The following is a 12,427-nucleotide window of genomic DNA, read 5'->3' as shown; positions in this document are numbered from 1 at the left end:
ATCTGAAAAGAATCCTTGCTCAAACACCATTCTTGGCAGAAACTACTTTGGCGTGGTGCTAAAGTTGTCAACTTTGGCTCACTGTCAGCTTTAGTTTAGTGGTAGCCAGAAGGTCAGCCTTCACTTTCTTTTCTAAAGTTAGCGTGTAAATGTACCCTTAATTCCATCCAGGTGCCACAGAAAACTAAGAAGAAACAAAAGCACTAGTTACAAGGGATTGACAGGCGGGGAAGTGAGGAAATTGCTTAGTACCAAATTTCATTAGAGATATTGAGTTAACACTTCCACCAAAATAATGAGAATTGATGCAGACTGTTTTATTCATGAAATGGGGTTAACCTTGTTGGGACTCAGGCAGCCTGATGTAAATCTGCTTATTATTCAACCATTGCACATGGGATAAAACATTGCGCATAATAAAACAATTTTATGGTCACCATGGTCTGATTGCTCTGCCGCGGTCTGAGTTTATTGTGAGTGTATTAAGAAAATAATTCATTTTGTAACCATTATCGCTGCAAGTTTAGGAGGTGAACTTCATTTGAATTTTGTATTCTTTTCCTTGTTCCCATGACGATTGTAGCCTGAATGCGTGATTTTTTTTTATTTTTGTGCATTTTTTAATCCACTTTTGAAAGTGTCACTATATTAACTGGGGTACATGTTCTCTCGAGTACCAGTAGCTTTCCACGAGTGGCTACAATGTAGATTTAGACTTTTTTGTCCAGAAGGCAGTGTCAGTGAGAAGGCTGTCGTTGCTGAACCCCACCACTCCTTAATGGATAAGGGCGGGTTGTCACTCCCAGTGGTATTGGAGCTCCTAACCTGCTTCATGAAACACAGAAGTCTCACAACACCAGGTTAAAGTCCAACAGGTTTATTTGGTTGCACGAGCTTTCGGAGCACTGCTCCTTCAGCTGAGTTCATCAGGTGAGATGAATTCACCTGATGAAAGGGCAACACTCCAAGCTCGTGCTACCAAATAAACTTGTTGGACTTTAACCCAGTGTTGTGAGACTACTTACTGTGCCTATCCCAGTCCAATGCTGGCAACTCCACATTATGAAACACACTGAGCTTGTTCTGGTTTATTAGCTTTAAATCATAATGCACTATCACACCATGACAGAAGTAGGCACAGGATCTATTTTGTGGCATATCCAAACCACATACCAGCAGTGCCTACAAGCACTTCCAGTCACAGTGGTACCACAGTCAGATGCCCAGAACTTCCAGATTGGTAAACTTGTGGGGCCTTTTATTTACTGAATTTTGTGCCTTGCATAGTGATGTGGTCTGTATGCTGATGCTGACTAATGTGTTTTTCCCTCTGGGTCCTGCAGCTCCTCCCTAGGAAAAGAGAAGGGGAAGCTTGTGCTCCAGGTAAGATACTGTGTTGGACTCTTGGTCACCTGTCACTGCACTTGCACTTGGTTCACACCAAGTATATTCACCCATCGCTGACCGACAATAGCCCCATATCTAGATGTTTTTACACAGCAAGTGGTCTGGGATGTAACAGAACAGTGTGATAGAGACATGTTCAAGTGAAGCTTTCAAAAGATTCCCTGAAAAGGAAGAATGTGCAGGGTTATGGGGAGGAGTTGGGGAAATTGCACTTGGGGAGCTGCTCATTCAGAGAGCCAGTACAGACATCACAAGGCAAATAATCACCACCTGCACTGCAACAATTTTATGATTCTGAACTCTCACTCTTGCAATAAATGCCTGTCTGTGTAACCTTGCAGCCCTCTAAGATCTCTAGGCCTCCAATTATGGGCCCTTGTTTATTCTTTATTTGCATCGCCTCTCCATTGGTGGATATATCTCCATCTATCGAGGCCCTAACGCTTTTTTGCCGCTTTATCTTTCACTCCATTGCATTTTATGATTCTCCCTAAAACATACCTTTTTGAGCGTGTCCTAATTTCTCCTTAGGTTCAGTGTCACGTTTTGTCTTGCCACTTATGTGAAACAATTTGGAAGATTTGACTACACTGGAGGCAAAGTATGAATGCAAGTTGTTGCGATACATTGGCAAGTGTAACTTCACTAGGAACAGCAGTACTGCAGGCTTAAGTGAGCCTGAACCAGGGAGCCATCTGCCAGCAGATGGGTTAAGTGTGTTTTGTGTGACAATTTGTTCCTGATTACCATTAGCACCTTATACAGTTAGCAATGGTTCTGTGCTGTCCTGTGCACTATGGCTGTACACTCTCAACGACCAAATTTGTGGGTTAGAGCACTCCACTGTACCAATGATATTGTGCTGAGGAGAAACATATACTCGGAACCTCCCTAGTATCACTGTTAGCCCATTATTGTAGATTACCATAGGAGGGAAAATCAGCCCGGGTTACTCTTCACTGACCCCACTTGACAACTAAGGGACAATAATGATGCTGCTCAATATTGACAAAGCTGCTGATGTTCCTCCATTCTAGTGATCAGTGTATTATTGGATGTGGACAACACTGACATCCTGAAAACATGATGGTGAATATAGGTTGCCATCTTGACATTATTTGGCCTTTGAACTGAGTTGCTTGCAAGGCCATTTTCAGAGAGCATTAAGCAACTAGGGTATTGGGGTAGCCAGATTCGGGTGAGACAGTAGCTGCAGCAAAAACTGCAGCAGGCGACGGTGCAGAGGGACCTCGGGGTCCTTGTTCATGAGTCGCAAAAACCCAGCTTGCAGGTGCAGCAGGTGGTCAGGAAGGCGAATGGGATGCTGGCCTTCATAGCGAAGGGGATTGAATATAAAAGTAGGGAGGTCTTGCTGCAGCTGTATAGGGCATTGATGAGGCCGCAGCTGGAGTACTGTGTGCAGTTTTGGGCGCCGCACCTGCGCAAAGATATTTTGGCCTTGGAGGGAGTGCAGAGGAGGTTTACTAGGCTGATACCGGAGTTGAGGGGGTTGAGCTATGAGGAGAGGCTGAATGAACTAGGCTTGTACTCGTTGGAGTTTAGAAGAATGAGGGGAGATCTCATTGAGACGTATAAGATGATGAATGGGATGGATAGGATAGAGGTGGAAAGACTCTTCCCGCTCAAAAAAGACAGTAGGACTAGGGGGCACAGCCTCAAGATAAAGGGGGGGGCGTTTTAGAACGGAGTTGAGGAGGAACTTCTTCATTCAAAGGGTGGTGAATCTCTGGAATTCTCTACCCGTTGAAGTGGTGGAGGCTGCCTCGCTAAATATTTTCAAGAAGCGGGTTGATGGGTTTTTGATAAGAGAGGGGATTAAGGGTTATGGGGAGAGGGCCGGAAAGTGGAACTGAGCCACGACAGATCAGCCATGATCTTATTGAATGGCGGGGCAGGCTCGAAGGGCCAGATGGCCTACTCCTGCTCCTATTTCTTATGTTCTTATAATATTCCCTTCCAGTCAGGATTTTCCCTGGAATCTAGTTGAATTATTGAAGTCATAGTAGGATGTGGTCATTTGACTTCAAGGCTGCTAATTCAGCATCAGAACTATGAAACTGTCCATACTCTTGACAGGATGAGTGAGAGATGTGTGGGAGAGTGGGGAAGAGATTACTTAACCAGGTGGCTAATGAAGTTTTGCATGCAGCCTTATATATAATCATACTCTGTACCAGCAAAATACTCTGAAAATATTCAGCCTGTGCACTCTTCTAACATAATTCCCAGATGCAGAAGGCGTTCTTCTGTGTGTGTGTGTCTGTTCTAATAGCCAGACCCTCAGTAAATCCAAAACATATTTAACATGAAGTAGATACAAAGCCTGCAGTTAATGTGAGGGCTCAAGGGTCACGAATCATTTCACATCACTACACTGCAGCAGATGGGATCTATTGATTTTTTTTTCACCCTGTGTTTTCAGATCATTGAAGTAAGATTCAATTATTCCCACTCTTGTCAGAAAGCAGTCTATATACCCCCATCCCCTTCCCCAGTAGACACGTGCATAGAGTAAATAACATTGGCGTTGTTAAATCATGCAGCACAGTGTCAGGTGGAATTCAAACATCACCTGCTCCTTGTTGGTGAATATCGACATTGTACAACATCCGTTTCAAAACTTTTTGCTTCTCTCTCAAATCTATAATCCAGTCACATGTTTTCATGATGTAAATTGATATTGTTGCACTACAAGCAATTTAAAAATAAAAAAGCTGTGTATTTTTAACCCCATCTCCCTCTTCTCTTGGTAATGAATAACTGAACATAGTGTGAACTGCGCCTCTCTTCAGAAGAAACCAGTTCTACTCTGGAAGCTTGAGCACCAGCGACCAGGTTGACACAGCCCAGAGTAATGTTGTTTGTCGTGTTAACTTTTGGATGATCGGGCACTCAATAGATTCCACAAAAGGTGCTGGTTCAGATATTGGTCATGCAATTCGGAATCTGTTCAGGAGTATGTAACAACGCAACTGCTGAATCAACTAGCCCTGAAAATGGATGTCACTGGATTGTCAGGCCCATATGCAGTTATTGATGGCAATGGAGGGCCAAAGGGGCTAGACTGTGATGAGTAGGAGGGCTGTTGCATGAGCACAGAAGGCTGGGCACTGGCCTGGATCATGGAAAAATCTTGGTTGCAGTAACAATATTCAATGAGACATTAAATCAGGGACCCAGCTATATACCCTTTCAATTAGAGGTTAAAGATTGCACTGACCAATATTTATCCCTAATTAGATTACACAGACCAAACTACAGTGCCATTTTACTCTGCATAAATTGGCTTGTGCATTCACCTCCATTCCAATACTTCTAGACTAAAGTGCTTTTAAACAGTTGCGATTGTGAAGAGTACTTTATAAATTTTTAAGTTTAATCTTTCAGTCTCTTTCTTGTTCTTTCTTCTGTCTCTGCCTTTCACGTAAGAACATAAGAAATAGAAGTAAACCATTCAGCCCCCTGAGTTTCTCGGTTTTAACATTTTAGTGTTACAAGTAGGTTTACATTAACGGTGCAGTGAAGTTACTGTGAAAATCCCCTAGTCGCCACACTCCGGCATCTGTTCAGGTTCACTGAGGGAGAATATAGCAATGCCAGTGTACCTAACCAGCATATCTTTCGGACTGTGGGAGGAAACCGGAGCATCTGGAGGAAACCCATGCAAACACAGGGAGAATGTGCAAATGCCACACAGACAGTGACCCAAGCCAGGAATTGAACTTGGGTCCCTGGTGCTGTGATGTAGCAGTGCTAACCACAGTTCCACCGTGCTGCCCACTGCTATTCCGTGTTGATTGATACTCTGCTTCAGCTCCACATTTCTGCCTGCTCCCCATTTCTTTCAATTCTGTGAAAGATCAAAAACCTATTCATCTCAGCTTTAAATGTCTGGGCTCGTCAATTCTAAAGATTCACAATGCTTGCTCACTTTCACTTTCCTAAATTACATCAAGCAAACCTGGCTGGAAAGTGCTTTGAGATGTTCAGACATTGTGAAAAGCACCTTCTGAATGCAAGTTTTCTATTTCACACTTGCCCTCTCTAATGCTCCTGAGTACTCACTCTTGGCCACCCTCTCATGCCCATGTGCTCTTTTGTATTCCCTTGTGCACTCTGTGCTCGCCCATACCCACCCAATTAGCTGGAACAGAATTTGTGAATTTTTACAGCACCAAAGGATGCTGTTTGACTCGCACTGCCTCTATGAAAGATCTATTCATTTTGTCCCATTCCCGCCAATCCTTTAAAACACAAAATGCAGTTGTGGGCTTTGCTATTTGAGAAAGACTGCGCGGCGGAAACAGTGACTTGATCAGTGGGAGGAGAAGGAGAAATCAGCTTAGGTTCCTTCTCCTATCCTCTGTCTGTTTGGGGTCATGTGTGAAGAATGGCACCTGGACAACGTTCTGAAGGAAACCAACCTTAAAACTGTTAAAAGGGGAACAAAATCCAAAGAAAGCAAAGTATAACTGAATTAATATACAATATGCAAATGTGCACTGCCCCTTCAACAGAATTTTTTTTTTGTTTCTTACTGTTGGTGATGACTGCTTACCTGAGGTACTATTTCTTAGCTGAGCCCAAGTACTTCACCCAAACACACACAAGTCTAGATGGTGCCTGGTGCTTGGTGTGTGTGCAGGTGGATAATACCATTAGGCGATGGCCTAGTGCTTTATGAGTAGATTATTAATCCAGAAACTCAGCTAATTGTCTGGGGACTAGGGTTGTTGAAATTTGAATTCAGTAAAAAATATTTGGAATTAAGAATCTACTGATGGCCATGAAACCATTGTCGATTGTTGGGAAAAACCCATCTGGTTCACTAATGTCCTTTAGGGACCGAAATCTGCCATCCTTACTTGGTCTGGACTACGTGTGACTCCAGAGCCACAGCAATGTGGTTGATTCTCAACTGCTCTGAGGCAACTAAGGATGGACAACTAAGGATGGACAATAAATGCTGGCCAGCAAGTGAGACCCATGTCCCACGAGTGAGTGAAAGAAACCAAATCCAGTCCATTCCACTGTACCACAGAGCCTCCTATTTTATATATGCGTCAGTGTGACTGGAGGGAGCTGCCTCTCGTACTGAGGCCAACATAAAGTAGGCGGCCGTACAACAGAGATGTGCACTACACCAAATTGTGCTTGGGATCTGCTACTGGTGTCACAGAGGCAAATGGTCAAATGCTACTCTGCATAAGTGTTAATAGTGTTGCAAGGAATTTTGGCACTGGTGGGATCTGCCACAATAAATTACACCCTTATGCCACTGTGATTAGGGATACCCTGGAACTGACATGGGTACTTGACTCTCTAGTGCTGACAACCCATTGCTAAGATTTGGGCTAGCGTAAATGTCTGGATTCACTCTCTCTGCCAATTATCTCATCCAGCTGCATGTCCAATATCATAGCACGGATTGAGGAATTGGAGCTCCTGCATATTTTTCCCCCACCCTTTCTCTAAATTGATGGGTACCAGGTCCAGTTGGAACAGCAATCCATTAGCTTCTGAGCAGAGCTATGTGATCAAACCTGAGTGGGTTTGAAGCCCTGATGATGTTTGATTTTTGAATAGAAAAATTAAGGAGTGTGATTGGGCCTTTGTCTATATATTTTACAAAGCGTTGCTCTGTTCTCCCTTAAACACTTTTTTTTAAATTCTCACACTTGCAGCAAAAGTATGTCCGGTGTTCAGTCCGAGCAGAGATCAGGCACTTGAGGAGAGTTCTTTGCCACCGAATTAATGTGCTGGATCAGCAACAGGTAAGTTACGGAGGGTTGGAGATGAATTTGTTTGTTCCTTAACAAGTTTTCTGAAAATGTAATGAACTTTCTGTTTGTAGGTGCAGATACTCTTTGACAATGAACCTCTGCCAGAACACATGACCATGAAACAGCTCTGGCTCTTGAGATGGTACGGCAAGGTGCGTAATCAGTACTTGAGTAGCACCAGATAAGTATGAGAGAAAGGAATAGAAGGATCTGTAAACAAGGTTGTTGAAACTTATCTGGAGCATAAACAGTGACATAAATCAACTATAAATACTATGCAATTTAGATTTCTGCTAGAAGGGTTATGGGGAGAAAGCAGCAAAGTGAAACTGGTCCACTTCATATCAGCCATGATCTTATTGAATGGCGGGGCAGGCACTAAGGACTAAATGGCCTACTCCTGCTCCTATTTCTTATGCTCTTATTAATTTTTAAAATCTATTGTAGGATCTGGGCATCAATAGCTGGACCAGCATTGGCCCATCCGTAATTGCCCTTGCATTTAAGAGTGAACCACATTTCTGTGGGTCTGGAGTCATGTGTAGCCCAGACTGGATAAGGACAGCAGACTTCCTAAAGGACATTATTTATTGTTGTGAAAGTCACTAATGGCTTCAAGGTCATCATAAGACTTTTTTCATTCTGTATTTTTCCAGATTTAAATTTCATAATCTGCCATGGTGGGATTTGAACTCAGGTCCCCAGGGTATTCCCCTGGGCCTCTGGATTATTAGTCCAGTGACAATATCACTATGCCACCACTTCCTCCTAATTTCCTCTTCATTTCATTTTATTTGTCAAATCCTGCAACATGGAGAGAGACCTCATATCTGCTAATTCTCCTCTGCTCATATAACAAATTGACTTGCAGCCCAGACACAAAAGTAAAGCAAACCAAATAGGAATCTGTATAAAAGCAAGTTTAGCAAAAGTACATAGTAACGTCACAATATTAAGGATCTTTCCTGCTAAAAGTTTGTAGAACAAATATGAGAATTTAACTCCTCTTCAGCTGAAACCAGTATGATTCCTTGATACCTCATTCTAGTGGTCGTTCTTCTGACAGAGTTGCTCTTTGGGAATCAGCAGATTCTGTCCTTGTCATGCATCCACAAGTGTTAGCGAGAAAAGTGGAATCTGGTGATACTTTTCCCCCTTCTCTATCCATCTGGTCTTGCTTCAGGTTTTTGTACGTTCCCACAACCCAGTCCTAGCTGAGATGAGTTACCCAGACTGACAATCACAGATGCTGTGCTCTGTATGTCTTGCTGCCTTCAGAGGCAGACAGGGGAGGGTTTTCTAATGCTAGCTGACATAATGACTCAGCAGATGGACAGAAATGGACTTGCCTTCTTCATCTTTTACCTCCTCACGACTTCTCAAAGCACTGAACAGCTAAGGAAATCGAGAAAATGCTAGAAAGAATCAACAGGTCTGGCAGCATCTGAGAAGAAAAATAGTTAACGTTTTGCGTCTAATATGACTACTCTTCAGCTATGCTTCGCTCTCCGTAGATGCTGCCAGAGTTGCTGACAATTTCTGGCAATTTCTGTTTTGATTTGATATTTCTAGCGTCTGCAGTTTTTTGATTTTATGTAAGTATTTATTTCCCCCACCTGCCTAGCTCCCCATAATCCTTCATCCCGCTATTCACTAAACACATATCTTTCTCCTCCTCAAATTTGTTTAGTGCTCAACACCTACTGCATTCTGAGGTGGAGAATTCCACAGATTCACCATCCTTTCAGTGAAGTAATTCCTCCTCATTTCTGTTCTAAATCTGCCACCCCTTCTTCTAAAACCATGATCTGTCATTCAAGAATGTCCAGCAAAGGGAAACATCCACTCTACATCTACCCTGTCAATCCCGTTTAGCATCTTGTATGGTGATGCTGGTTGACGGATTAATGACCAAGACGTTGGAGAGAACACCGTTCTGTCCTCTTTGAAATAACAGCATGGGATCTTTAATGTCCAACTGGAAGAACAGATGGGACCTCCATTTACCTTGTCATCTGAAAGATGGCACCTGGAGCACAGTGGAAATTTTGCCCTAAGCTGGTGGAGTGAAGCTTAAGCCCACAAACATCTAGACCAGTGATGGACAAGTTGGACTTGTGAGTGGGCCACATGAGTGGCCCTCCTTCATTTTAATGGACCACAAGATTAAAATTCAGCTTGTTCACTAACTATGATTCTTGAAAGGATTGAATATATTTAATTCACATGGAATATTTCATAAGTTGTAGAATAATCATTCATATTAATAGAACTATCATCAAGTTCAAGTGGCAAAAACGTGAAATATTTACACTTGATTGGACATCGAAGGAGTGCATAGTTCTGTCAATGTTGTGTGCAATTAGTACTCACCTCACTTCACATGCCCTTTCCTTAGCTACAGAAAATAACTACACAGATGAAAACCAGTGGAATGTGGCAACACGTGTGAGCAACAGTCAACAAAATATCTCGTGGGCCACACTCTGAACCCAGATGGGCTACATGTGGCTTCCGGGGCAAAGGTTGTCCACCATTGGTCTAAACTCAGCCAAATTCTCAGCTTTGACCATTTATCCTCCAAGGCCACTTTAACAGCAAATTGTGCCAAGCCAGCTGACAGATCAGGGATCAGACCCTTAAGTAGGTAGAGGATGGTGCCCAGTGGCAAGAGCGAAGAGCTAGAACTTCAGGGAAATGAAGAGGGAGAGTTCCAGAGTGTGGGACTTGATGGTTGAAGTCTGTGCTTCTTCATGCTTTGTAACGACTACCTAATTTTTGAATCATTTTACAGCATATGTTCAGAAGTCTGGATAGTGACATTGATGAATAGCTTTAGAAGTCAGATTTTCTGTTATTCGGTATTACTCACCATCGAGGCAGAGTTTTCAGAGCAATGTAACTTCAATAAGTGCACTTTCTCTACGATTGGTCGGGGGGGGGGATGGTGGCGAAAGTATTGCCTTTGTGAACTGACACCATATTGCAAAAGGACTCTCCCCTCCCAGTAATTGTGTAACTCCCTGCAGCTGCTCCACATTTTAGTCGGAAATGGAATCGCTCGGTTTCTACAGCCGCTCCTGCTGCTCGGAATTGTAAACCGGGATTATAGTCGTCCCACTATAAGTTTATTCTTCAACAACAGCAGCTTGCATTTATAGAGTTTCTTTTAATGAAGACAGATGTCTAAGTGCTTCACAGCAGCATTATCATTAGCACTGAGCCAATCAAGGAGATACTGCACCAGTGTGTCAATTTAGTGTGTCCAGTGCTCTGGGGAGAGACTTGAACCCATAATTTTCTACCCAGGTGAACACTGAGCTTTGGTTGCTGTTGGAGGTAGGATTTGAAAAGACAGTTTGGGTATTGGCCACTTAGCTCAGTTGGCTGGATGACTTGTTCCAGAAGCACGGATTCAATTCCCGTACCTGCTGAGGTTAATTATGAAGGTCATGCTTGCTCAATCTTGCCCATCTCCTGAGGAGTAGTGATCCTCAGCTCTCCCTCCTCAAAGGGAGAGCAGCCTGTGGTCATCTGGGTCTGTGGTGATTTTACATTTTACCTGTGAATATTGACCTTGGAATTTAAACAAATGGCATTGTTGAGATAGAAGATTAGCCATGATCTTAGTGAATGATGGAACCGGCTTAAGGGACCTTTTACGGTGTAGTCTTGGTATTATTTTCTTTTCTCTTGTGTGATGGCACGAATTGCTTAACCTCACTTTCTACTTTCTTCTTCAGCCTACACCAATGATCCTCCAGTACAGTGTGAAGGAGAAACGAGGAAGGTGAAAACATGAGAAGGATGAGCAACTCACCTGGTGCATTAAATCTCACTGTCGCAGTGTTTTAAAACGACAGGCACACTGAGCAAGCCTGGTGCAGGATCCATTAATTCCTGCCTGCAACTGTATAGCCTGTGTATCTCCAACTACTGAATAGACAGTGTCCAACCAGCTCGGTTCTGCTTGTAACTTTTAAAGCAACCCTTCTCTGTAGCCTGGTGGCAGATTGTGAAAGAGTCAAGTGTGCTGCCACTGTTGGCTCTCTTCTCCCACCATCTTTGGTCATTTAGTTCCCTCCAATCAGCATGGGAAATGACTAGGCTGGCCTTTCCAAATGTGGAGGGTATTAAAGATGAACTTGTTTTTGCCCCTCCCGTGCACAACAGGTGTTTCAGCTGACCTAATGCCTGTGCCCAAAAACTAGCCATTCCTACAACAAGGATCTCCAAGGCAACCCCAGTCATCACCCTGAGTCACAACAGCTAATGCAAGATGGAGTTGGATGAACCGTGGAGCTTCATCTAATGGATGTGGTTCAGTGCAAAACTCACCATGAGAGCTAGTCCTGGCTGCCAGTAATACAGGGTGAATAGCTTATCTGCTTATTTATTTCCTTTTTTTCTGATAGGGATACTTGAGTGTCAAAGAAACTTTTCAGTGAGATTTGCACGAACAGAATGGCTTTTTAAATAATACTTGATGAAATGACAACTGCATTCCTGTGTCCCAAGCCAGTCCTGGGGGTCAACAGCATTGTGTTTAAGGGAGGGGATTTTCTATATTAAAACCCCTGTAATTGATACCAGCTACAGGTGGAAATTGAAACCTATTTCTTTTGCCTTTGATGCGGTTAATTTTTTGCAGTGTTGTAACCTTGTTAATTGCTCTACTTCCAATTATTCCTTTGTTTTTAAAGGGCATTGAAGAATGTGTGCTTCTGCAATTTGTGTAAGATTTGTTTTGTATTATTGTGAACTTTTGGATTCCTTAAAGCATTCAGTGCCTCCATGTAAATTGCGAAATGTGAAAATAATATTCACCTTCGAATTTAAACAAATGCATTTCTGGGTTTATTTTCTCTCCAACCTGAAATCTTTCTCTTTCTCCCTCATCCCCTGCACCAAATGGGATGTGCATTGATTCCAACCAGGTTAAGGCTGGGCCTACTGGGTAACTTAGGATATGCCTAGGAGGGAAAGTTAGCAGCATGCTGAACAGGTGAAGGCATTTGACCAAGCCAGATGGCATGCTCTAGAACAGTCTAGTACATTGACCAATAATATGTCATGAACAAGTACAGAAATTGATCAAAAAGGCTAATTGAATGCTGGTTTCTGCACTTCAATCTGGAGGTCATGCTTCATCATATGTACTGCAGCAGTTCAAGAGGGCAGCTTCCCACCATCTTAAAGTGCAATTAGGAATGTAC

At 43.0% G+C, this 12,427-nt stretch overlaps 1 protein-coding gene across 1 annotated transcript in view; it reads left to right on the top strand.

Annotated features, from left to right (window-relative positions):
• pcgf1 (polycomb group ring finger 1) overlaps nucleotides 1–12,055 on the top strand; it is a 37,326-nt gene extending 25,271 nt beyond the window's left edge. The window contains exons 6-9 of the mRNA XM_080193358.1: nucleotides 1,344–1,383; nucleotides 7,113–7,202; nucleotides 7,283–7,363; nucleotides 10,955–12,055. Of these exons, the coding sequence (XP_080049484.1) occupies nucleotides 1,344–1,383; nucleotides 7,113–7,202; nucleotides 7,283–7,363; nucleotides 10,955–11,005 (262 nt within the window). The 3' untranslated portion in view covers nucleotides 11,006–12,055. The remainder of the gene's footprint in view (nucleotides 1–1,343; nucleotides 1,384–7,112; nucleotides 7,203–7,282; nucleotides 7,364–10,954) is intronic.
• The last annotated feature ends 372 nt before the right edge of the window (nucleotides 12,056–12,427 follow it).

The sequence above is a fragment of the Carcharhinus amblyrhynchos genome, chromosome 1, assembly GCF_965287045.1.
Source record: "Carcharhinus amblyrhynchos chromosome 1, sCarAmb.v2.hapA, whole genome shotgun sequence".
Lineage (NCBI taxonomy): Eukaryota > Metazoa > Chordata > Chondrichthyes > Carcharhiniformes > Carcharhinidae > Carcharhinus > Carcharhinus amblyrhynchos.
Note: the sequence above shows the minus strand (reverse complement) of the source record. Positions and strands in the feature narration are given on the sequence as shown.